Source organism: Oncorhynchus gorbuscha, linkage group LG03 (genome assembly GCF_021184085.1).
Source record: "Oncorhynchus gorbuscha isolate QuinsamMale2020 ecotype Even-year linkage group LG03, OgorEven_v1.0, whole genome shotgun sequence".
NCBI classification, from domain to species: domain Eukaryota; kingdom Metazoa; phylum Chordata; class Actinopteri; order Salmoniformes; family Salmonidae; genus Oncorhynchus; species Oncorhynchus gorbuscha.
Genome location: NC_060175.1, coordinates 95,950,020 through 95,976,257, shown reverse-complemented (window position 1 = coordinate 95,976,257; position 26,238 = coordinate 95,950,020). Strand labels below are relative to the sequence as shown.

The 26,238-nt window shown below is 44.1% G+C and overlaps 2 protein-coding genes across 4 annotated transcripts in view; both read left to right on the top strand.

Annotated features, from left to right (window-relative positions):
• Positions 1-22,705, top strand: LOC124032307 (polypeptide N-acetylgalactosaminyltransferase 6-like). Of its 3 annotated transcripts, none has more exons than XM_046344603.1 (12): positions 1-197; positions 6,856-7,088; positions 7,218-7,501; positions 8,197-8,369; positions 10,172-10,321; positions 14,300-14,534; positions 15,305-15,422; positions 16,880-17,080; positions 18,237-18,368; positions 18,494-18,595; positions 18,812-18,970; positions 20,758-22,705. In XM_046344603.1, exons 2-12 carry the CDS (start codon positions 6,882-6,884, stop codon positions 20,869-20,871), a joined length of 1,875 nt encoding a protein of 624 aa, XP_046200559.1. In that variant the 5' UTR covers positions 1-197; positions 6,856-6,881; the 3' UTR covers positions 20,872-22,705. The 3 variants fall into 3 exon arrangements, with proteins under 3 accessions (XP_046200559.1, XP_046200558.1, XP_046200560.1); XM_046344602.1 differs by having other exon boundaries at positions 6,853-7,088; XM_046344604.1 differs by lacking the exon at positions 1-197 and adding an exon at positions 4,258-4,353 and having other exon boundaries at positions 6,853-7,088.
• LOC124032308 (glucose-6-phosphate 1-dehydrogenase-like) overlaps positions 22,702-26,238 on the top strand; it is a 22,200-nt gene continuing 18,663 nt past the window's right edge. The window contains exon 1 of the mRNA XM_046344610.1: positions 22,702-23,871. The gene's annotated coding sequence lies outside the window, so the exon portion shown is untranslated. The remainder of the gene's footprint in view (positions 23,872-26,238) is intronic.

Here is a 26,238-nt window from a genome sequence, read left to right as displayed (position 1 = left end):
GGCAGTTAATCATTTCAACGAATGGCACCTGTTCGGTTCAAAGGGGAAATCGGGAGGCCACGGTGTTGGTGCTGGTGTATCCTTTTCGCGCTGAGTAAAATAAACTTTTTAAATGAATACCTACGTCTATCTTATTTGCAATACTAAATAAAGTGCCTCGCAAAGCCGTCTCTTCAAATTTGTGAACAGGTTCCAAGGTAAGAAAGAAAGCTCTCCGGGAGACAACGCATCATTGCATCTGTCTTGTATCGTGCAATGAACGGTTTTTTCCCTTGTGCACCAGAACGGCTACATTTGTATTGCAATAAAGTTATGTTACTGTATGTAATTTCCTGTGAGACACTTATACAACAAGAAACGATAGTGATAGTGGCAGCTTGTTATTTTATCCTATGTCATACATTTAGTTATTTTGTTTGTGTAAATCACAAAGGGAAAGCTTACTTTTTAAAACTAACTCAAGTCATATTTTATATGCTATAGTGAAATACTTCCTGATCATTTTGTCACAACCAATTTCCTGCTTCTAGCATCATCTAACAACGACGAGCTGGAAAAGATCTTAGATGAGGCAACGTGTTTAAAAACCACTCAAATTTACTTGGGAATTTTTAAATTAGAGTTCAGTTTAGGGCTTACAGTGCCTTCAATAATTATATGGTTATTTACTTTCAAAAGCCTATTTAGTATAGTAGTGTAACAATGTTGCAGTTTCATGTTCACTTGTAACAATGTTGCAGTTTCATGTTCACGTGGTGTCTATAGTATCTAGCAGCAGTAGTATTGATGGTATACATCACTCCTCACCACTGTTGCCAACCCTTTGTACTGTTTCCGGTATGTAAATGACTGGTTCACCAGATTTATGGGTGGTCTTCCTATTCTCACTGCATAGTGCTATTTGGATAATAAACCATTTCTATAGTGCTTTACAATAGTAGAAAGTAAACGTAAAAAGGAGAATAAAAGAAAACAACACCAGACTAACATCAGAAAGAAACAGAGAAGTGGTATGGCTAATGGAGGGCATGAGTGAACGCATAGGTGTTGTGTGTCAGGGGGGGGGGGGTGTGGGGGGTGGGGGGGGGTTAAGCTTAGGCCATAGTGAACAGGTGAGGCTTTAAGAGGGACTGAAAGATGGTGATGGTCTCAGTCATGGTTGGAGCAACCCCGGAAACGGCCCTGTCACCAGAACACTGGAGCTTGGACCTGGGAAGCAGCAAGGTGGCCTGCTGTGGTGGAACAGAACTAGTTGGAGCTTATGGAGGGAGCTTGAGTTGCATTTGTCGAGATGGGAGATGAACGCATGGATCAGATTTTCAGCAGCAGGACAGGAAAGGGAGGACCTGACTTTGGCATTAATGCTGAGGTGGAAGAATGAGGTTTTGACAGTCTGTTGGGATATGGTGGACGAAGGAGAGGGTGGAGTCCAGGATTATGCCAAGGTTGCATGTGTGTGGAGAGAGAGAGACAATGGTATCATCAATGGTTTCCAACTTTGCTGAGTGTGGTTTTGGTTCCTATGAGGAAGTTCGGTTTTTGTCCCTGTTTAGCTTGAGGAAGTTGTGTTGCATTCAGATTTGTATTTCAGAGGCAGTATTCAATGTGGATCAGAGGTGGGTTGAGGAAGGACTTGGTGCTGAGGTAGCCCCGGGTGTCGTTGGGGTAACATAGGAAGTCAAGGTTGAATGGCAGAGGATCTGACCGGGGGGGGGGGTGTAGATGAGGAAGAGTAAAAGACCAAGCACAGAGCCCTGTTACGGCCCTTCCAAACAGTGCAGATTATATCCAAATAATAGAAAGATAACACTTAAGAATAAATACACAATGAGTAACAATAACTTGGCTATATACACAAAGTACCAGTACAGAGTCGATGTGCAGTGGTACGAGTGCCCCCAACACCCAGGCCCTTAGTTGAGGTAGATAAACTCAGCAAAAAAAGAAACGGCCCTTTTTCAGGACCCTGTCTTTCAAAGTTCATTTGTAAAAATCCAAAATAACTTCACAGATCTTCATTGTGAATGGTTTAAACATTGTCCCCATGCTTGTTCAATGAACCATAAACAATGAATGAACATGCACCTGTGGAACGGTCATGAAGACATTAACAGCTTACAGACGGTAGGCAATTAAGGTCACAGTTATGAAACTTAGGACATTGAAGATACCTTTCTACTGACTCTGAAAATCACAAAAAGAAAGATGCTCAGGGTCCCTGCTCATCTGTGTGAACATGCCTTAGGCATGCTGCAAGGAGGCATGAGGACTGCAGATGTGGCCAGGGCAATAAATTACTATGTCCGTACTGTGAGGCGCCTAAGACAGCGCTACAGGGAGACAGGATGGACAGCTGATCATCCTCGCAGTGGCAGACCACGTGTAACAACATCTGCACAGGATTGGTATGTCCGAACATCACACCTGCGGGACAGGTACAGGATGACAACAACTGCCCGAGTTACACCAGGAACGCACAATCCCTCCATCAGTGCTCAGACTGTCTGCAATAGGCTGAGAGAGGCTGGACTGAGGGCTTGTAAGCCTGTTGTAAGGCACGTCCTCACCAGACATCACCGGCAGAAATGTCGCCTTATGGGCACAAACCCACCGTCGCTGACCCAGACAGGACTGGCAAAAAGTGCTCTTCACTGACGAGTCGCGGTTTTGTCTCACCAGGGGTGATGGTCGGATTCGTGTTTATCGTTGAAGGAATGAGCGTTACACCGAGGCCTGTACTCTGGAGCGGGATCGATTTTGGAGGTGGAGGGTCCGTCACGGTCTTGGGCGGAGTGTCACAGCATCTTCGGACTGAGCTTGTTGTCATTGCAGGCAATCTCAACGCTGTACTCTGGCCTTCTTTAAGATGAGGGTGACTGCAGCTGTTTTGTAGCTCCATGGGTGAGGGAGAGGTTGATGTACAGTAGGTATGATCTGGACAGAGAGCAGGCAGGCTTCAATGAGAACTGTGGGTAGAGGATCCAGGGAGCAGGTTGTAATCTTCGATGGCATGACGAGTTTTGAGATCTAGGGAGAGTCAATGGGGGGAGAATGTGGAGAGTCGGTTTCAGAGGTGACTGTTGGGAGGTTGACGGGGAGGGGCAGCAGAGGCAGATTGATCGGTCAGTGATGTTTATTTTGGTGATCTTGACAAACTAAAGGAAGGAGTTGCAGAGTTCAGTGGAGGGAGAAGAGAAAGTGTCATCACGGGCTGAAGTAGTTTGCTTACTTATATTTGGCCTAGCATTCACTGATAGTCATACAATGATGGCTTTGAAGTACAGTATTGTTATAGTACAAATTCAGTCTATTATTTGTTAATAAAAAAGTTGTCCAAGAACTTTGTAACAAAATATGAACATTTTGACATCTGGATGGTTATTTGTTACGGTTCAAACATTAATGACATTTTATTGGAAGGGCAAACTTTATATTAGAAGTTGTTCTGAACACATTTTCCATACTACATGGTAGAACTAGAAATAGTCCTCTTTCTTCACATGGCATGTAACCGACGTCCAGCATAAAAACAAGCCAAACAGACTGTTAACATTCCACATTCGAGTCAGTAGTACTCTGTGTGGCCAATATTGGGCACTTGAACCACGAGAGTGTATTGAATCAATGATGGAAGTAGGCTTTCCTTGAGAGGACTGGCTTAAATGAATGAGAGTTTTTAAGAGGTCCTAAGCCGTGTTCACCGAAGCCTGTCATTATTGTGATTGATACCCCCTCGTAAAGCAGGATGTGTTGAATAGCCTGAGTCCAATATCTGTTTGTGTGGTCTTGCCAGCTCCATTGAATGACTAATGGATTTGTCACGACAGCACAAACCAAGCCATATTCACTAGGAACGATTCAAAATTAAATGTTTTTTTGTCACATGCGCCGAATACAACCGTTGTAGACCTTACAGTGAAATGTTTACTTACAAGCCGTTAAACAACAATGCAATTTTAAGAAAAATATTTGTTAAAAGTATTTACTGAAATAAACTGAAGTAAAAAATTACAAATAAAATTGAAAAATAACAAATAATTAATGGCTAGTTGTGGAGCTGAATTTAGTCGTGTGTGTGTGTGTGTGTGTGTGTGTGTGTGTGTGTGTGTGTGTGTGTGTGTGTGTGTGTGTGTGTGTGTGTGTGTGTGTGTGTGTGTGTGTGTGTGTGTGTGTGTGTGTGTGTGTGTGTGTGTGTGTGTGTGTGTGTGTGTGTTATGTGAGGCGTCATTCATTAATGTGTGTGGGAGCTGCTCAGTCAGCCGACAGCTGAAGGCCCACAAGGTGAAACACACATCCGGGAGGGGAGGGTATGACCGGTGTTTACTTGGACAGGTGTGTTCTTGGCTGGGGCAGGTGAGTGCAGGCAGGTATGATTTGAATTTAAAGTGGACACATTTGAAATACATAGTTGCTTCAGCCAATTGAAATCAACAATAAAATGGTAAAAATGATTGAGGACAACAGACGTATTGTGGTTCTCAGGTGTTAATAAGTCCAGGGGTGTTCTCTGGCTGGAGCAGGTGTTAATAAGTCCAGGGGTGTTCTCTGGCTGGAGCAGGTGTTAATAAGTCCAGGGGTGTTCTCTGGCTGGAGCAGGTGTTAATAAGTCCAGGGGTGTTCTCTGGCTGGAGCAGGTGTTAATAAGTCCAGGGGTGTTCTCTGGCTGGAGCAGGTGTTAATAAGTCCAGGGGTGTTCTCTGGCTGGAGCAGGTGTTAATAAGTCCAGGGGTGTTCTCTGGCTGGAGCAGGTGTTAATAAGTCCAGGGGTGTTCTCTGGCTGGAGCAGGTGTTAATAAGTCCAGGGGTGTTCTCTGGCTGGAGCAGGTGTTAATAAGTCCAGGGGTGTTCTCTGGCTGGAGCAGGTGTTAATAAGTCCAGGGGTGTTCTCTGGCTGGAGCAGGTGTTAATAAGTCCAGGGGTGTTCTCTGGCTGGAGCAGGTGTTAATAAGTCCAGGGGTGTTCTCTGGCTGGAGCAGGTGTTAATAAGTCCAGGGGTGTTCTCTGGCTGGAGCAGGTGTTAATAAGTCCAGGTGTTAATAAGTCCAGGGTGTTCTCTGGCTGGAGCAGGTGTTAATAAGTCCAGGGGTGTTCTCTGGCTGGAGCAGGTGTTAATAAGTCCAGGGGGTTCTCTGGCTGGAGCAGTCCAGGGGTGTTCTCTGGCTGGAGCAGGTGTTAATAAGTCCAGGGGTGTTCTCTGGCTGGAGCAGGTGTTAATAAGTCCAGGGGTGTTCTCTGGCTGGAGCAGGTGTTAATAAGTCCAGGGGGTTCTCTGGCTGGAGCCAGGGGTGTTCTCTGGCTGGAGCAGGTGTTAATAAGTCCAGGGTGTTCTCTGGCTGGAGCAGGTGTTAATAAGTCCAGGGGTGTTCTCTGGCTGGAGCAGGTGTTAATAAGTCCAGGGGTGTTCTCTGGCTGGAGCAGGTGTTATAAGTCCAGGGGTGTTCTCTGGCTGGAGCAGGTGTTAATAAGTCCAGTCCAGGGGTGTTCTCTGGCTGGAGCAGGTGCTAATAAGTCCAGGGGTGTTCTCTGGCTGGAGCAGGTGTTAATAAGTCCAGGGGTGTTCTCTGGCTGGAGCAGGTGTTAATAAGTCCAGGGGTGTTCTCTGGCTGGAGCAGTCCAGGGGTGTTCTCTGGCTGGAGCAGGTGTTAATAAGTCCAGGGGTGTTTCTGGCTGGAGCAGGTGTTAATAAGTCCAGGGGTGTTCTCTGGCTGGAGCAGGTGTTAATAAGTCAGGGGTGTTCTCTGGCTGGAGCAGGTGTTAATAAGTCCAGGGGTGTTCTCTCTGGCTGGAGCAGGTGTTAATAAGTCCAGGGGTGTTCTCTGGCTGGAGCAGGTGTTAATAAGTCCAGGGGTGTTCTCTGGCTGGAGCAGGTGTTAATAAGTCCAGGGGTGTTCTCTGGCTGGAGCAGGTGTTAATAAGTCCAGGGGTGTTCTCTGGCTGGAGCAGGTGTTAATAAGTCCAGGGGTGTTCTCTGGCTGGAGCAGGTGTTAATAAGTCCAGGTGTGTTCTCTGGCTGGAGCAGGTGTTAATAAGTCCAGGGGTGTTCTCTGGCTGGAGCAGGTGTTAATAAGTCCAGGGGTGTTCTCTGGCTGGAGCAGGTGTTAATAAGTCCAGGGGTGTTCTCTGGCTGGAGCAGGTGTTAATAAGTCCAGGGGTGTTCTCTGGCTGGAGCAGGTGTTAATAAGTCCAGGGGTGTTCTCTGGCTGGAGCAGGTGTTAATAAGTCCAGGGGGGTTCTCTGGCTGGTACAGGTGTTAATAAGTCCAGGGGTGTTCTCTGGCTGGAGCAGGTGTTAATAAGTCCAGGGGTGTTCTCTGGTTGGAGCAGGTGTTAATAAGTCCAGGGGTGTTCTCTGGCTGGAGCAGGTGTTAATAAGTCCAGGGGTGTTCTCTGGCTGGAGCAGGTGTTAATAAGTCCAGGGGTGTTCTCTGGCTGGAGCAGGTGTTGGTCACTCTCTTCTCTCTACTCACGCCGCGTGTGTGTTGTGTATGTGTGTGTGGCTATTCCTCTGGGACTCCTCGTACACCCAGGAAAGAGAAAGCGAGAGAGAGAGAGAGAGTAGCTATGACAGTGGATGAGTGCTATGAGAGTTGCTAGGTACACGCATAGTACAGGCTGGTTAAGAAGAGCTGACTGGTCCACATCTTTTGACATTTGGCAGGTAGTTATTATAGGCATCTGTTTTTGGGTAGAACTACATTTTAAAACTGCAATAGATTCACCTTGGTAAAGAAAGTATTTTTTGTTTGAGTCTATTTAAGAAAATTGCAGATATTCTTGAATAGCTGTTTGCTGCCATTACTAAATAATACCTCCAGTTTTAAATTAACTATCTATTTTCTCCCCCTCTTTCCAGCAGCAGCCATTTTGCATTGACCCACCACCATGCGTCTGTTCCTGCTTCGGCGCTTGTCCCTCCTGAAGCTGGCCCTGGCTGGGGGGACTCTGTTTATGGTTGTCCTTGTCATACTCCAGAAAGACGTGGGTATCAGCTCCAATTCTGTCCAGGACCCCTGGTTCCAAGACCTGGTGGAACGCAAGGAGAGAGTGCTGGTGATGGTCCGAGGAGCAGTCAACAACCTGGGCTTCCAGGTACCTTTATGAGTCCTTTTGGTGGGGGGGGCTAGAGTAGTACAGTGGGTGGGCTTTTGAATTATTTTTCTTGCATTATATAATAATTTAAATAAAATGAAGAAAACGAATAATAACCTGGGCTTCCAGATTGGAGCTCCCCAGCCTCCACTGGTAGAGGAGCAGCAGGCCACCTCAGACCGCAACTGTCCTCCAGGTCACTACACCCAAGCAGAGTTGAAGCCAGTCCTGGAGAGGCCCCAACAGGACCCCCAGGGGCCCGGGGCAGATGGGACAGGCTATGAGAAAGACAAGATGACACCAGAGGAGGAGAAAGAGAAGGAAAATGGGATGACTGTTAACTGTTTCAATCAGTTCTCCTCCGACAGGATCTCCCTCAGCCGTAGCCTAGGAGACGACACCCGGCCACCAGAGTAAGACTATGTTCTAATTATCTCTCCTTCTTGTTCACTTCCCTTCACTGATTTGAAAGGAAATGGCTTGTGTAAGAAATGTGGTGGAAGCTCCCATTAGCCCACGTCTCCACCAATCCAATGCTTTTAGACTGACTGTTTTTTCCTAAAAGCTTTCAAGTTATATTTCAATCACTTTGGTTTCCACTACCGGTCAAATGTTTTAGGACACCTACTCATTCAAGGGTTTGTCTTTATTTTTTATTCTTTTAAACATTGTAAAATAATGGTGAAGACATCAAAACTATGAAATAACACAAGCCTTAAGACTGCAAAGTAGTTTGTTAAATAGTTCGTCATTAGCTACCCAGACTATCTACAATGACCCATTTTTGACAATAACTCTTTTGACTCATCCCATACACTGCAGCTACTGTTTTGTCTATCCTGTTGCCTAGTCACTTTACCTAATTCTATATATCTACCTCGTACCACTGCACATCAACTCGCTACTGGTACTCTGTATATAGCCAAGTTATCGTTACTCATTGTGGATTTATTCCTTGTGTTATTATTTAAAACATGTTCTCTCTAAATTGTAGGGAAGGGCCAATAATTAAGTAGTTCACTGTTAGTCTAAATCTGTTGTTTTGACGCATGTGACAAATACAATTTGGTTTGATTTGACACAGTCTTGCCCTGTCTTTTCTTCCCAGGTGTGTGGAGCGTAAGTTCCGCCGCTGTCCTCCTCTCCCCACCACCAGTGTAATCATAGTGTTCCACAACGAGGCCTGGTCCACCCTGCTGCGTACCGTCTACAGTGTCCTCCACACCTCCCCTGCTGCCCTGCTCACTGAGATCATCATGGTGGACGACGCCAGCACTGCAGGTTGGAATCTTTCAGGGCTTTACTGTTGCCTAGCTACAGTCCTGCTAATGACATGGGGCAAAACTTAGGGCAGTGATAATTGATCAATTTGTATAATTGATTAGTGGACAATGTCAGCACCACTGGTGGGCATGAGGGCTCAAGAACTGGAGCCTGACACCATGGGTGGACTAAGAGAAGGAGATAGATAGGCCTTGGTTTAGGGCTTGACGCCACTAGGCCTTGCTTGACACCACTGGCTCTTAGAGGAACACATACTGCGGGGCCTGGATCGTTCATTAGGACACATCTTATCCAAGCATTTTGCCATAGATAATTACATTAATTCCTTTTTTCTGAGCACGTTCTTCGATTTCTTGTCTATGGATCACAACTCCGTTTCAGAGCAAAGCATGTATGACTTCATTTACACAGGCAGCTCAATTCTGATCTTTTTCACTTATTCACTTATTGGATCTGAAAAATATCTGATGTGAAAACATCTGATGTGATTGGTCAAAAGACCAATAAGTGGGGAATATATTGCTGCCTGTGTAAACGCAGCCTACTATTATTATTAGACTGTTAACGTGTCAATGACTGTGATCATCTCATTCTGAAACTGGGTGTTCCCTTATGAACAGGAAGTGACATTGGCATAGCGTCAGTAATAAAGACTAAAAGAGGAGGGTTGGTTAACTACAGTATAACTGCTCCTGGACCTTGGAACCGCTTCTATCTCCTCCCGTCTGTATCCCGTCTGTATCGGTTCAGTTTCATTTCCCTGTTTTAACGACCTATGCCATCACATTTAGACAGCATGTGGTAACAGTCCTATGCCATCACATTTAGACAGCATGTGGTTACAGTCCTATGCCATCACATTTAGACAGCATGTGGTTACAGTCCTATGCCATCACATTTAGACAGCATGTGGTTACAGTCCTATGCCATCACATTTAGACAGCATGTGGTTACAGTCCTATGCCATCACATTTAGACAGCATGTGGTTACAGTCCTATGCCATCACATTTAGACAGCATGTGGTTACAGTCCTATGCCATCACATTTAGACAGCATGTGGTAACAGTCCTATGCCATCACATTTAGACAGCGTGTGGTTACAGTCCTATGCCATCACATTTAGACAGCATGTGGTTACAGTCCTATGCCATCATATTTAGACAGCATGTGGTTACAGTCCTATGCCATCACATTTAGACAGCATGTGGTAACAGTCCTATGCCATCACATTTAGACAGCATGTGGTAACAGTCCTATGCCATCACATTTAGACAGCGTGTGGTTACAGTCCTATGCCATCACATTTAGACAACAGTCCTATGAACACACCCCTGCTCTCTGTCAGTTCCCTAGAGATGTTGTTCTAATGCTGTGTTCATAACATCTTGTAAATACAAGTATACGACCGGGAAAAATTCACTTGAATGCCCCTCTAACCCGTGGAAAAAACGTCTATCATGGCTGAGCTCAGATTTCTCCCACATGCTGAACTCAGACGTCACATACAGTACTAAGGAAATTACCGCCAACAGCTTTTTCGGCAATAAACAACAACAAAACATTTTAACATAATCTATTAATATAGATATATATATTGCTTGCCATTTCGCCAATAGGCATTTTCAAGGAGTTCAAAGCATGTGAACGCACACAACTCGTTCCAATTTTACAAGTAGTATTTTGTGAGTTTCCCGTTTTGTTATGAACACAGCATTAACCTTCTGTCATTAACCCCCATGCTCCATGCACGTGAAGAAAATAGTTTAATATCAGGTATGTGTTTCCTTCTTCCTACCAGAGCACCTAGGGACTCGGCTGGATGAGTATGTGAAACAGCTGAATATAGTGAAGGTGGTGAGACAGCAGGAGAGGAAGGGCCTGATCACAGCCAGGCTCCTGGGGGCTAGTGGGGCACTGGGACAGACTCTCACCTTCCTGGACGCACACTGTGAGTAGTGATGGTTGGATGAATGAATGAATGCTGGGTGGCCCATTGAGAGAGTCTCACCTTCCTGGACCCACACTGTGAGTAGTGATGGGTGGATGAATGAATGAATACTGGCCCAGGGAATGGGAGGCCCAGGGACAGACACTCTCCTTCCTGGATGCACACTGTGACTAGCTACTGTATTGAGAGTTGGTATGGTTTCAAATCAAGCCACGACCTCCTCATCCTACCTAGGTGGAGGGGGTGAAATGGAAGGATAGGTGGAGGGGGTGAAATGGAAGGATAAGTGGAGGGGGTGAAATGGAAGGATAGGTGGAGGGGGTCAAATGGAAGGATAGGTGGAGGGGGTCAAATGGAAGGATAGGTAAAGGGGGTCAAATGGAAGGATAGGTGGAGGGGGTCAAATGGAAGGATAGGTGGAGGGGGTCAAATGGAAGGATAGGTGGAGGGGGTCAAATCTGGTCCTTCTGCCCCAAATCTGTCGTTCTGCCCCTGAACAGGCAGTTAACCCACTGTTCCTAGGCCGTCATTGAAAATAAGAATTTGTTCTTAACTGACTTGCCTAGTTAAATAAAGGTTAAAAAAAAGAAAAAATGGAAGGATAGGTGGAGGGGGTCAAATGGTTCCCATGAGATCAATGCATTTACATTTAAAAAAATGTTTAGTACAGATGAACTACCTATAATCTAATAACTGAGTTTATAAACTACTTTTAAACCCTTTATAAATCATGTTATGTATATATTATTGCAAAGTGTTAAAGGTATGTGGTAGATTTTCTAATGTGTTAATGTTTGTACCAAGAGGTTTCCCCGCTGTCTGCCTGTGATATTTATATTGAGTTCTTTAAAGCAGTGTATCCTGGTCCTGGTCCTGGGGACTCAAAGGGGTGGACATTAGAGTTGTTGCCCTCGCACCTCATACACCTGATTGAGATCATCAAATTGATGACTTGATTAGTGTAATGAAGTGTGTTAGTACTAGAAAAAAAGCAGAAATGTTGGAGTCTCAAATACTAATATTGGGAAAAAGACCCAATGCAGCAGTTTTTATATCAAATAATTTGGGTAACAATGAATTACCTTACTGTAAAAGATTTCCATTCAAATGGTCAAAAATAGCTTTTTAGAAAAAAAGTAGTCTGAGTGGAAGGGGGAAAACTAGCTGTTATTGGCAGAGGTTTGGAACTCTTTTTGTTATTGGTCTATTAACCAATTTACTGCAAAGTGATGTCACTATGGAAAGTTGAAACTCCCGACCACACAGGACCATTTAAAAGGTCCTGTGTAGATGTGTATTTTCAACCAGAAACTATCAGGAAAGAACACTGATAAAGAAAATAGTGGTTAGTGGCCTTAGGTCAGGACTAGTCGGTTTGTCTCAGTTAGATGTCCATTATAGATTGGGGTTCTCTTAGTAGTCAACGGTTGAAACTTGTTCTTCGGGTTACCCTGCTAGAACCTAGATGTGCGACACCATTCCACTCACGTATGCTTAGAGAGATGTAAAGTGAACTATAAATCCAGATACAAGGTGATAAAGGCATTGCATGGATATATATATACACTGTAGCCAGTTTATTAGGTAGTACCAGGTCAGACCCCCTAGCCTGAATACTTTGGTGCATGAAACGTTGCTCAATTGGTATCAAGGGACCTAATGTGTGCCAGGAAAACATTCCCCACACCATTATACTACCGCCACCAGTCTGTACCGTCGACACCAGGCAGGATGGGGCCATGAACTCATGCTGATTACACCAAATCCTGACACTGCCATCAGCATGACGCAACAGGAACCGGGATTCTTTGGACCAGGCAAAGTTTTTCCACTCCTCAATTGTCCAGTGTTGGTGATTGCGTGCCCACTGGAGCTGCTGCTTCTTGTTCTTGATAGGAGTGGAACCCAGTGTGGTCGTCTGCTGCAATAGCAGCAGACTGTAGCTCAGTAGGTAGAGCATGGCGCTTGTAACGCCAGGGTAGTGGGTTCGATTCCCGGGACCACCCATACGTAGAATGTATGCACACATGACTGTAAGTCGCTTTGGATAAAAGCGTCTGCTAAATGGCATATTATTATTATATTATAGCCCATCCATGACAAGGAACAACAAGTTGTTGTTCTGCACACCACTGTTTGTGGTCCGCTTGTTAGCTTGCCCGATTCTTGCATTTCTCCTTCGATCTCTCATCAACGAGCTGTTTTCGCCGTTGACTGGATGGATGTTTTGTTTGTCGCAACATTCTCAGAGACGCAGCTTGTGATTGAAGAGCAGTAGACAAGGGACACATTGGAGGATAAAGTAGGTACTGTTTTGTTCTGCGTGAAAAGCCCAGGAGACCGGCTGTTTCTAAGATACTGGAACCGGCGAGCCTGGCACTGACGATCATACAGTACCATGCTCAAAGTTGCTTATGTCACTTGTTATGCCCATTCTAACGTTCAATCAAATAGTAACTGAATGGCCCGACACCTGTCTGCCTGCTTTATATAGCAAGTCGTGGCCACGTGACTCACTGTCTGTAGGAGCGAAACATTTTTGTAAACATGTACATAATAAAGTGCCACTGAGTTTATCCTACGAAGCAGGTTTGAGGAGTTAGCATAGGTAACTTAGCCTAGCGGTTAGAAAGTTGGGCCAGTAACCGAAAGGTGGCTAGTTTGAGTCACAGAGCCGACAAGGTGAAAAATCTGTCTGTGCCCTTTCTATGGCAACGAATCCTTCAGAACTAATCTGCTCCGGGGCAGGCTAACTCACGACTAAACTTCCCTGAATGAAATTACTGAGCCATGAGTTGAGGACCAATGAAATCAGATTCCCTCCCTCTTGCAAAGATTGCATCATCATCCCCTTCATTTGAGGAAGTCTACTGATTTTAAATATTTTATAAATGACATGTTTTTTGTTGTTGTGTTAAAACATTTTAATATATCACAATACACATTTAGTAATGACCGGATGTATATTAAACTTCACGCAATGTAACACTTTTGTATGACTTAATAAAAAAGAATTGACGAGTGGGGGAGAAAATGTGGTTGTACATTGATAAGCACACCAAAGACTGCATTAACCACTGTAAATAAAGAGGGCACTTCTAAAAGCCTGTTTCACACCAAGGCCTGCTGAGTTTGCACGATAACTGTCATTTCATTTTGATTTCGGCACAAATGAAAATGTATCACTGACTCGCCCAATGGATTGGTGTTTCAGCGTTGTCTCAATGACGAGTTCTGCGTTCGACTAGCCATGTGCAACTTGCAGATGCAACGTTACACAACATTCAAATAGAAAAGTATTGTGTCGAGAGTGTAGATGATGTTCTGTCATGTAGAATTGGAAATGGAGTCAGCTTCATTCATATCATCTCTATCTGCAATGTTCCACAGCGTTTGTCAGCTGAACCTCCTCTTTGTTCTTTTGTTGTAAAAAATCTAATTAAAATAATAATCCAGTTACTGAACTCTCTCACCCTCCTCTCCCCTCCTCTCACCCTCCTCTCACCCTCCTCTCCCCTCCTCTCACCCTCCTCTCACCCTCCTCTCACCCTCCTCTCCCCTCCTCTCACCCTCCTCTCCCCTCATCTCACCCTCCTCTCACCCTCCTCTCCTCTCTTCTCACCCTCCTCTCCCCTCCTCTCACCCTCCTCTCACCCTCCTCTCACCCCCTCCTCTCACCCTCCTCTCCCCTCCTCTCACCCTCCTCTCCCCTCCTCTCACCCTCCTCTCCCCTCCTCTCCCCTCCTCTCCCCTCCTCACCCTCCTCTCACCCTCCTCTCCTCTCTTCTCACCCTCCTCTCCCCTCCTCTCACCCTCCTCTCCCCTCCTCTCACCCTCCTCTCACCCTCCTCTCCTCTCTTCTCACCCTCCTCTCCCCTCCTCTCCCCTCCTCTCACCCTCCTCTCACCCTCCTCTCCCCTCCTCTCACCCTCCTCTCCCCTCCTCTCACCCTCCTCTCACCCTCCACTCCCCTCCCAGGTGAGTGTTTCCATGGCTGGCTGGAGCCCCTGCTTGCTCGTATCGTAGAGGAGCCCACGGCTGTGGTCAGCCCAGAGATCACCACCATCAACCTGAATAACTTTGCCTTCAACAAGCCTGTAGCCACCTCTAAGGCCCAGAACAGAGGAAACTTTGACTGGAGCCTCACCTTCGGCTGGGAGGGCATCCCCGAGCAGGAGAGGAACAGACGCAAAGACGAGACCTACCCCGTCAAGTAAGGGCTAGGGACCCACCAAAAATAATTTACATAATTTATTTAATTTACCCTTTATTTAAACCCCTGCATAGTGGTGTTAATGAAAAGCTCACAATTCAGCATGTATAGTAACTTCAATATTACAGTAACACTTTACACAATATTATCTCATGCTTTCAAACAGCGTTAATAAAGTGGAATATATCAAATACCTAGTCTAAAACAGCCATATACATGGAGTGTACAAAACATTATGAACACCTGCTCTTTCTATGACAGAATGACCAGGTGAAAGCTATGGTCACTTGTTAAATCCACGTCAATCGGTGTAGGTGCAAGGGAGGGTTAAATCAATATTTTTAATTCTAGAGACAATTGAGACATGGATTGTGTGTGTGTGCCATTCAGAGGGTGAAGTGCCTTTTGAACGGGGTATTGTAGTTGGTGCCAAGCGCACCGGTGTGTGTCAAACACTGCAATGCTGCTGAGTTTTTCACGCTCCACAGTTTCCCCGTGCGTATCAAGAATGGCCCAGCACCCAAAAGACATCCAGCAAACTTGACACAACTGTGGGAAGCATTGGAGTCGACATGGGCCAGCATCCCTGTGGAATGCTTTCGATGCCCCCAACGAATTGAGGCTGTTCTGAGGGCAAAAGAGTGGGAGGGTGCAACTCAATATTAGGAAGGCATTCTTAATGTTTTGTACACTCGGTGTAATACAATATTATCTCATGCTTTTGCATTGCATTGACACCATGTGTCACCTCTACGGGTCTGTTCCTTCAGAACTCCAACGTTTGCCGGTGGTCTCTTCTCCATCTCCAAGAAGTACTTTGAACACATTGGGACGTACGACGATAAGATGGAGATCTGGGGGGGTGAGAATGTGGAGATGTCCTTTAGGGTTAGTTTCCCCTCTTCTCTTTCCTCTAACAGCGTTAATGAAGTGGAATTTATCAAGAACTTTAGCAAGTCTAAAACACTGCGCTATATGTAGAGAGTTGAGGCATTATGCTTTCTCAACGACATTCTGTTTCTGTTGATTATTACCTACAGTTAATTGGTTGAATGGAGTCATGTGACCTCAACGTTGTATATGGCTCTGGTCTTAAATAATCTCCCTTGTTTCTACAAATCTCCCACCTTGCACATGTTGGAGTGATTTGAAATGACATGTGCTGTAACATGTAAATGGTGTGAGCATGTTTATCTGCAATTGGAATTTCCAGGTGAAGGAAAAAGGAGGGCAGTCATAGGTAGTCAATCAGTCTGGTTTATTACAAGTTGCAATTAGGAGACACCACCCAGCACAGAAGCAGGAAATGAAAGCAGGAAAGGAAATGTCTAACTGGCCTCTTGGAGACAGGCCCTTAATATCCTAATGAAACATACAGCCCCAAATGTTCTGTGAACACCAGCCCCAGAGGCTTCTGGGAAGTCAAAACAGAAAGACAGTGGCTGCATTCCAAACACTTAACAGACATACCCTCTCCCCTCATCCCTCAAATTAAGTGGACACTTCTGATGATGTATCATGACGTCTGACGAGTATATACTTGCATGGCGAGGGAGGAAGGAAGTCATTTTAAATGGACCGCCCTTGCCCAGAAATTCGTCACTCGTTCATCCTGCGACGATTGTGTTTTCAGCTTGTAGGTGTTTTATATGTGCTACAGTCAATTCTGATTGCATGTCTACTTATATTAACTATATAATTATTAATATATACCTACTGTATGATAGCTAGCAAATGAATTAGCGTTAGCCTGACTAGCTACTTCTGAAGAAGAAAAATGTTTTATTTCCACAAGTTCCAAAAGCTAACCAAACAAAAACATGACTTTTACGAGACGTGTTTGTGCATTAGTAGCACCATTTCTAACTTATTTACATTTGTTTTTACTTACACTTGTATGTTGACTCCATATTGACATTGAAGTTTTAAGTTTTGGCTGACTTTTCTTATCAGATGTACATTTCTGGGGTGTTTCAGGCCCTGAAGTGAACATAATTGTACACTCGCAAACTCCATTAAAAACAAGGGCTGAGGGGCTTACTTTGCTCCCTTGCTTGACTAATCATTTGGACCGACGACAAATATGGCCGCGGGGATTCCCCCAAGGGCATAGGACGAGGGTAAGTGGGCGAGGGTAAGTGGGCGAAGGTGTGTCTTTTATGAGTTTGAAATGCAGACGGTGACTTTGTCAGCTGCTACAGGATCAGTGTTGTCATCAGAATGTCATCAATACAATTTGCAAATAATCGGTGTGTCCTTGGTCATTGTACCTCCAGGGACAAGGCAGGTCACTAAGTTATTCAGCTAACTGTTATCAACTTTCTGACATCACCCCCCTTCCCCAGGTGTGGCAGTGTGGGGGCCAGCTGGAGATCATTCCGTGTTCTGTGGTTGGTCACGTGTTCCGTACCAAGTCCCCCCACACCTTCCCTAAAGGCACTGAGGTCATCACACGGAACCAGGTACGATTAGCCGAGGTCTGGATGGACGACTACAAACGCATCTACTACCGACGCAACAGTAACGCTGCGAAGATGGCCAAAGAGGTATGTGCTCAGTCAACTCCAAGTGTCCTACTGCTAGATATAGTTAAGCACATGGCATGCTTTCAATTACTCCCAAGTTTCATAATACTATTAGATAATCTTGTTTTGCCAGATTTGGTAATGTCACATTCGCTCGACACAAAAGGAAGATCTTAATCAAAGCTCACTGTAAGCCAACACACTACTGCAGAAAGGGTTTGGTGACATCTCAGAGCGTGTGAATCTGTGTTTTGCAGAAAGGGTTTGGTGACATCTCAGAGCGTGTGAATCTGTGTTTTGCAGAAAGGGTTTGGTGACATCTCAGAGCGTGTGAATCTGTGTTTTGCAGAAAGGGTTTGGTGACATCTCAGAGCGTGTGAATCTGTGTTTTGCAGAAAGGGTTTGGTGACATCTCAGAGCGTGTGAATCTGTGTTTTGCAGAAAGGGTTTGGTGACATCTCAGAGCGTGTGAATCTGTGTTTTGCAGAAAGGGTTTGGTGACATCTCAGAGCGTGTGAATCTGTGTTTTGCAGAAAGGGTTTGGTGACATCTCAGAGCGTGTGAATCTGTGTTTTGCAGAAAGGGTTTGGTGACATCTCAGAGCGTGTGAATCTGTGTTTTGCAGAAAGGGTTTGGTGACATCTCAGAGCGTGTGAATCTGTGTTTTGCAGAAAGGGTTTGGTGACATCTCAGAGCATGTGAATCTGTGTTTTGCAGACAGGGTTTGGTGACATCTCAGAGCGTGTGAATCTGTGTTTTGCAGAAAGGGTTTGGTGACATCTCAGAGCGTGTGAATCTGTGTTTTGCAGAAAGGGTTTGGTGACATCTCAGAGCGTGTGAATCTGTGTTTTGCAGAAAGGGCTTGGTGACATCTCAGAGCGTGTGAATCTGTGTTTTGCAGAAAGGGTTTGGTGACATCTCAGAGCATGTGAATCTGTGTTTTGCAGACAGGGTTTGGTGACATCTCAGAGCGTGTGAATCTGTGTTTTGCAGAAAGGGTTTGGTGACATCTCAGAGCGTGTGAATCTGTGTTTTGCAGAAAGGGTTTGGTGACATCTCAGAGCGTGTGAATCTGTGTTTTGCAGAAAGGGCTTGGTGACATCTCAGAGCGTGTGAATCTGTGTTTTGCAGAAAGGGCTTGGTGACATCTCAGAGCGTGTGAATCTGTGTTTTGCAGAAAGGGTTTGGTGACATCTCAGAGCGTATGAATCTGAGGGAGAGCCTACATTGTAAGAACTTCACTTGGTATTTGAATAATATCTACCCCGAGATGTTCATACCAGACCTCACCCCGACCAAGTTTGGAGCGGTAAGTCTCGTTCCCAAATCCCTTCAGGTGTACACAACCACACTCACTCACTGTAGTCGTTTTCCGTTGTGCCTTAGGGAAAGCAGTGCATGTTTATTCGCTGTGTTGATATGGTGTTTGTGCAGATTAAGAACTCTGGCACTCAGAGCTGTCTGGATGTAGGAGAAAACAACCAAGGAGGAAAGCCACTGATCATGTACACCTGCCACAACATGGGGGGCAATCAGGTACTGTACTGCCACTGTGGTAGATGGTGACTCAGTATCGACTCTCATTGAATTGGATGATGTCTCTTTTGGAACAAGTAGGCTTTATTTATTCATGGATTAATGTACCCTTATCATAAAGACTTTATACATTCTCTGTAAGCCTTCAGAAGGTAAAGGGACCCAGTTTTATAAGGAAAGTTCCTCAGTCGTTGTATCTCTTCTCTGTCACCCCAGTACTTTGAGTATACGTCCCATAAGGAGCTGCGTCACAACATAGGGAAGCAGCTGTGTCTGCAGGCCAACCCCCAGCCAGACCAGGTTAAGATAGAGCTCTGTACACTGAAGGGCCAAGGGACCAGCGTGGCCCCACAACAGGAGTGGCTCTTTACAGAGGTAAGGAAAATGACCTGGACAAGCATGCATACATGCACACTCATACACAGTGCCTTCAAAGTATTATACTTTTATACTAAAGGGCACTATCATCATTTTCACAAATTCACAGTATTATTCCAATCTCATAGTGTGGAAATATACACAGTGTCTTCAGAAAGTGTTCACACCCCTTGATTTTTTTTCTTCTCCTAACGACCATTCCACAGGTGCATGTTCATTAATTGTTTATGGTTCATTGAACATGCATGGGAAACAGTGTTTAAACCCTTTGCAATGAATATCTGTGAAGTTATTTGGATTTTTACGAAATATCTTTGAAAGACAGGGTTCTGAAAAAGGGACGTTTCTTTTTTTGCTGAGTTTAGTAACCCAAAAAAGTGTTAAGCAAATAAAAATGTTTTATATTTGAGATTCTTCAAAGTATCCACCCTTTGCCTTGGTGACAGCTTTACACACTCCTGCCATTCCCTCAACTAGCTTCACCTGGAATGCTTTTCCAACAGTCTTGAAGGAGTTCCCACATATGCTGAGCACTTGTTGGCTGCTTTTACTTCACTATGCGGTCAAACTCATCCCAAACCTTCTCAATTGGGTTGAGGTCGGGTGATTGTGGAGGCCAGGTCATCTGATGCAGCACTCCATCACTCTCCTTGGTCAAATAGCCCTCACACTGCCTGGAGGTGTGTTTGAGATTCTTCAAAGTATCCACCCTTTGCCTTGGGTCTTGTTGAAAAACAAATGATAGTCCCACTAAGCGGGATGGGATGGCGCATCGCTGCAGAATGCTGTGGTAGCCATAAAGGTTAGGTTTACCTTGAATTCTAAATAAATAACCGACAGTGTCACCAGCAAAGCACCATCACACCACCTCCTGCTTCACGTTGGGAACCACACCTGTGGAGATCATCCGTTCACCTACTCTGCGTCTCACAAAGACATGGCGGTTGGAACCAAAAATCTCAAATTTGGTCTAATGTCCATTGCACGTGTTTCTTGGCCCAAGCAAGTCTCTTCTTGTTATTGGTGTCCTTTTAGTTGTGGCTTCTTTGCAGCAATTAGACCATGAAGGCCTGATTGACACAGTTTCCTCTGAGAAGTTGATGTTGAGATGTGTCTGTTACTTGAACTCAGTGAAGAATTTATTTTGGCTGCAATTTCTGAGGCTGGTAACTAATGAACTTATCCTTTGCACAGAGGTAACTATGGGTCTTCCTTTCCTGTGGCGGTCCTCATTAGAGCCAGTTTCATCATAGCGCTTGTTGGTTTTTGTGACCGCACTTGAAGAAACTTAAATATTACATATTGACTGACCTTCATGTCTTAAAGTAATGTTGGACTGTCGTTTCTCTTTTCTTATTTGAACTGTTCTTGCCATAATATGGACTTGATCTTTTACCAAGTAGGCCTATCTTCTGTATACCACCCCTACCTTGTCACAACACAACTGATTGGCTCAAACGCATTAAGAAGTATCTCCTGTTAATTAATGAAGTGCATTCCAGGTGACAACCTCAAGAAGCTGGTTGAGAGAATGCCAAGAGTGTACAAAGCTGTCATCACAGCAAAGGGTGGCAAGTAGCCACCCTATTTTATATTTTTTTATCACTTTTTTTTGGTTACTATGTGATTCCATATGATATTTAATGTAGAAATGTAGAAAATAGTCAAAGTAAAGAAGAACCCTAGAATGAGTAGGTGTGTCCAAACTTTTGACTGGTTCTGTATCTGTCCATAGCTGCAGTACATGGTCTGATTCTGTATTGTTAACCCTCTGTCCTTTCCAGGAGAATCTCCTCCAGAACCCAGCCAGTGGAAAGTGCTTACTCCTGATAGGGAGCCAGATAGTGATGTACTACTGCAACACAGCTGATCTCAACCAGCACTGGACATTCAGTTGACCTCCCTGAACTTTAACCCCTGACCTTAACCATAACTAAAGCATGTACTGGACCTTGATCCCTCTACCAGCCCATCCACCCATAGACTCAGGGTCAAGAAGGAAAGGCCAGTACCAGCTGAGGACAACAGGACAGGACCATATGCCGCTGAGAACACAAAATTGCTGACTTGAGAGGAATGAACTGGTAGAACATGGAGTACTGCATACCTATGTGAATGAGCTCAGGATTTAACCTCTGACTGTTTTAACTATATTTATGATGGAGACTCAGGAATGAAGGTGGTCTGGTTCCTTCTTGTGGTGGGGAGGGAACTGAACACTGCAGCCTGGGTTGTGTTCATTAGGGGAAGATATTTAGAAACAGAGTGAAACTGTGATCTCCACTAATACCTGAACTTGTCCAATGAGAACACAGATTTAAATTTGTTGCAAAACATTTTGCTACGGTATACCCTACTAAACATGACCCTGGACTGGCAAGCAGCGATATGCTCTACCCAGCTAATATGGTTGGAAGAGGTCCATCACTGACCACTAAAATCTTAAAACCTGTCCGTTCCGCCAGCGGAACCCCTCGCCAACAGCCAATGAAATTGCAGGGCGCCAAATACGAAACAACATAAATCTCATAAATCTAATTTCTCAAACATACAAGTATTACATTTTAAAAAAGAAAAAGAATTCTCGTTAATCCAGCCACAGTGTCTGATTTCAAAAATGCTTTACAGCGAATGCTCCACAAACGATTATGTTAGATCACCACCAGGCCACAGAATAAACACAGCCATTTTTCCAGCCATAGAGAGGAGTCACAAAAAGTACAAATAGAGATAAAATAAATCACTAACCTTTGATGATCTTCATCAGATGACACTCATAGGACTTCATGTTACACAATACATGTATGTTTTGTTCGGTAAAGTGCATATTTATATTTAAAAAATTCATTTTAATTTGGCGCGTTACGTTCAGTAGTTTTAAAACATGCGATTTAGCTTAGAGACCCATCAAATTACACAAATACTCATAATAAACATTGATAAAGGTACGACTATTATACATGGAATTAGAGAAATACTTCTCCTTAATGCAACCGCTGTCAGATTTTTTTAAAACTTCACAGAAAAAGCAAACCATGCAATAATCTGAGAGCAGTGTTCACACAACAAAGAAGTCAAAGCGATATCCACCATATTGGGTCGTCAACATTAGTCATAAATAGCATTAGAAATATTCACTTACCTTTGATGATCTTCACCAGAATGCACTCCCAGGAATCCCAGGTCTACAATGAATGCTTGATTTGTTCGATAAAGTATATCCTCATGTTAGGGCGTTTGGTAAGCAAATCCAAAGGCGCGTGCAGTTCCAGCACAACGTCGGACGAAAAGTTCAAAAAGTGATATAACAGTCCGTAGAAACCTGTCAAACCTTATAGGATGTTTTTAACATAAATGTTCAGTAATGTTCCAACGGGAGAATTGCTTTGTTTGTAGAAAAGCAATGTAACGAGAGGTAACGCTCTCGAGACCGCGCATCAGGGGAACCAAGGCACTCTGCCAGACCACTGACTCAAACAGGTCTCATGAGCCCCTCCTTTATAGTAGAATCCTCAAACAAGTTTCTTAAGGCGGTTGACATCTAGTGGAAACCGTAGGAAGTGAAAAATGACCCCATAGACACTGTGTATTCGATAGGCCAAGCTTTGAAAACCTACAAGCTTCAGATTTCCCACTTCCTGGTTGGATTTTTCTCAGGTTTTCGCCTGTCATATGAGTTCTGTTATACTAACAGACATAATTCAAACAGTTTTAGAAACTTCAGAGTGTTTTCTATCCAATACTACTAATAATATGCATATAGTAGCATCTGGGACAGAGAATCAGGCAGTTTACTCTGGGCACCTTATTCATCCAAGCTACTCAATACTGCCACCCTGTCACCAAGAAGTTAACTTGTCATCAAGAAGTTAACAGAAGATCCTTTTCTTTATACTCCAGATTTTAAATAATTGTTTTGTTTGTCTAATTTACACTATGTTTGTCAGGAAATGAATGTAGACATGGTGAATGTTGTTGCTAAGACAATGCAAATATCTGCCAAAGGGAGAGGTGTAAAAATTTGTTTTGCTTATTTGTCATAGTAAACTGACATACTGTATGTTCCTTACAGGATATACCAGAGGTAAAGGGATATTCAAAATCATGACAAATATTCCTATAAACATATGAAGGATTGGAATGGAAATTGAATGAGTACTTTTGGGGGATTTTAATTTAGTTTCATTCTTGATTTATTAACATGCATTCAATACGACTTGTGATATAATTTTTATTTTATTTATTTTACCATCTTTTGGCCACATTAAATGAATAAAAACAAGGAGATTGTGTATTACAGCCAGCATTTGATACCATGTCTTTCCAGCAGCGTCTACCAATGTAATACTTGGTTGGTTTCTAGCTCTTTGTTTTGAGTTTTTTTTTGTTCCTGGTTATGTACTACATTTACATTTAAGTCATTTAGCATGTACTTTACATATGGCACGAACTGAAAGTACTGTGTGTTCAAAATACAATGCTATTATGCAAATTGTCTGGCAAGGTAACTAAGGGATGCTGGATATCATGCTCTTGTGTGTGTCTGTTCCTATGTGACTTTCATACTTTTTGATTCCAGACCAACTTTTTCTCGCTGGAGATATGGGCCCTGTTCTTATCAGAACCCACAAGCTGATAATAAGAGACTATTCTTTTTGTCCCAAATGGTACACCGTTCCCTATAGTGCACTACTTTTGACGAGGGCCCGTAGGGATCTGGTCAATAGTTGTGCACTATGTAGGTAATAGTGTGGTATTTGGGACTTATGAATTCCTACAATAATAAACCTTGTTCCGGGTGAGCTGTTGAATAGGCTAGTTAATGATAAATATATCTTTCTCTCACAATTTGCTTTGCACAATATTGTTTATGCAAGGAGTGGTTTTGGACTCTTAAGGTAATTCCTTATTAAATGAATTATAACTTGGGCAAGTTCTAAGAATGTGTGTTTGACGGACTAATCTTAAGAAAGACATGTAATTTATTTCTATTTGGAAATTAAAGTTGAGGGTTGTCTCGCCTCGGCTTCAGGCTTCGCAAACGAGGTGAAAGACTGTGGCTGAGGATTGTCAAACCAGGGCCCGGTTTACCGATCGCTTACGAGTGTTATTTTAACGATGCATCTTTCCTACAACAGCCAAAGATGTGACATGCGTTTCCCAAAATACCACGCAGAGAGAACGGTCACTAAGTGCGTTGTTGCCGCTGGTGTCGATACTGATAGGATCGAAGGCAGTGCTGCTCTCGGGTCAGCTTTCGCCATTCAATTCTTACCATTGAATGATATTGAAGTCAATTTTCATGTTCATTTAATTGTTTTATTTTGCAATTTGTCTTACAACCAAATGTTTTGCCACAATATACACAGTTTACAAAACATTAAAAACACCTAATTGAGTTGGCTCCCGTTTACCCTCTGAACAGCCTCAATTCATCGGGGCATGGACTCTACAAGGTGTTGAAAGCGTTCCACAGGGATGCTGGCCCATGTTCACTCCCATGCTTCCCACAGTTGTGTTGAGTTGGCTGGATGTCCTTTGGGTGGTGAATCATTCCTAATACACATGGGAAACTGTTGAACCTGGAAAACCCAGCAGCTTTGCAGTTCTTGACACAAACCGGTGCGCCTGGCACCTACTACCATACCCGTTCAAAGGCACTTAAAATCTTTTGTCTTGCCCATTCACACTTAGAATGGCACACATACACAATCCATGTCTCAATGCTTAAAAATCTTTATTTTAATCGGTCTTCTCCCTTTCATCTCTACACTGATTTGAAGTGGATTGAACAAGTGACATCATTAAGGGATCATAGCTTTCACCTGATCAGTCTGTCATGGAAAGAGCAGGTATCAATGTTGCGTATACTCAGTATTTCATGTGTATCCTAACGTGCGCAATGTTTCGCCAAATCTTGATTTAGTGCTTTATTATAGGGTGAGCAATATAATAAAACGCCTCTATTTGCAGCCATGGGTGATATCTTTCTAGGAGCTGATCCGTCATCAGTATTGTGGCATGATTCTAATGTTAAGGTCAGATTTGAATGGAGAAAGCTGATCCGAGAGCAGTGCTGCCTTTGGATCCTATCAGTGTTGACATCTGCCTTGACAACAATGCACTTAGCGAACGTTCTCTCTGCGTGGTGTTTTGGGAAACACATTTTACATCTTCGGGCCTTTGTAAGAAAGGTGTAACGTTAAAACACTCTTAAGCCTAAATCCGATCGCTATTGGGAAATCAGAATGATGGAATGTTGTCTTTCATGCCTTGCATCTACCCATTTATTTTTGCACTGACTATGCACACTCATCAGGACTCTACACACTCACAGGACTCTACACACTCATCAGGACTCTACACACATCAGGGCTCTACACACTCACCAGGGCTCTACACACTCATCAGGACTCTACACACTCATCAGGACTCTACACACACAGGACTCTACACACTCATCAGGGCTCTACACACATCAGGGCTCTACACAATCACAGGACTCTACACACTCATCAGGGCTCTACACACTCATCAGGGCTCTACACACATCAGGGCTCTACACACTCATCAGGGCTCTACACACATCAGGGCTCTACACACTCACCAGGGCTCTACACACTCATCAGGACTCTACGCACACAGGACTCTACACACTCATCAGGGCTCTACACACTCACAGGACTCTACACACTCACAGGACTCTACACACTCACAGGACTCTACACACTCATCAGGGCTCTACACACTCATCAGGGCTCTACACACATCAGGGCTCTACACACTCATCAGGGCTCTACACACATCAGGGCTCTACACACTCACCAGGGCTCTACACACTCATCAGGACTCTACGCACACAGGACTCTACACACTCATCAGGGCTCTACACACTCACAGGACTCTACACACTCACAGGACTCTACACACTCACAGGACTCTACACACTCATCAGGGCTCTACACACTCATCAGGGCTCTACACACATCAGGGCTCTACACACTCATCAGGACTCTACACACTCACAGGACTCTACACACTCATCAGGGCTCTACACACATCAGGGCTCTACACACTCATCAGGACTCTACACACTCATCAGGGCTCTACACACATCAGGGCTCTACACACTCATCAGGACTCTACACACTCATCAGGGCTCTACACACTCATCAGGACTCTACACACTCACTCACATTGACACTCCAACTCACACTCACTTTATTTGTTCACACTTGTATACAATCATCATACTCTGTTTATCA

Excerpts from the sequence above, each read along its gene's own strand:
- LOC124032307 (XM_046344603.1), top strand. The coding sequence starts at position 6,882 with ATGCGTCTGTTCCTGCTTCGGCGCTTGTCCCTCCTGAAGCTGGCCCTG. Across the intron at positions 17,081-18,236 it reads CTGCGAAGATGGCCAAAGAG|AAAGGGTTTGGTGACATCTC; the intron begins GTATGTGCTCAG and ends TGTGTTTTGCAG. Across the intron at positions 18,596-18,811 it reads ACAACATGGGGGGCAATCAG|TACTTTGAGTATACGTCCCA; the intron begins GTACTGTACTGC and ends CTGTCACCCCAG.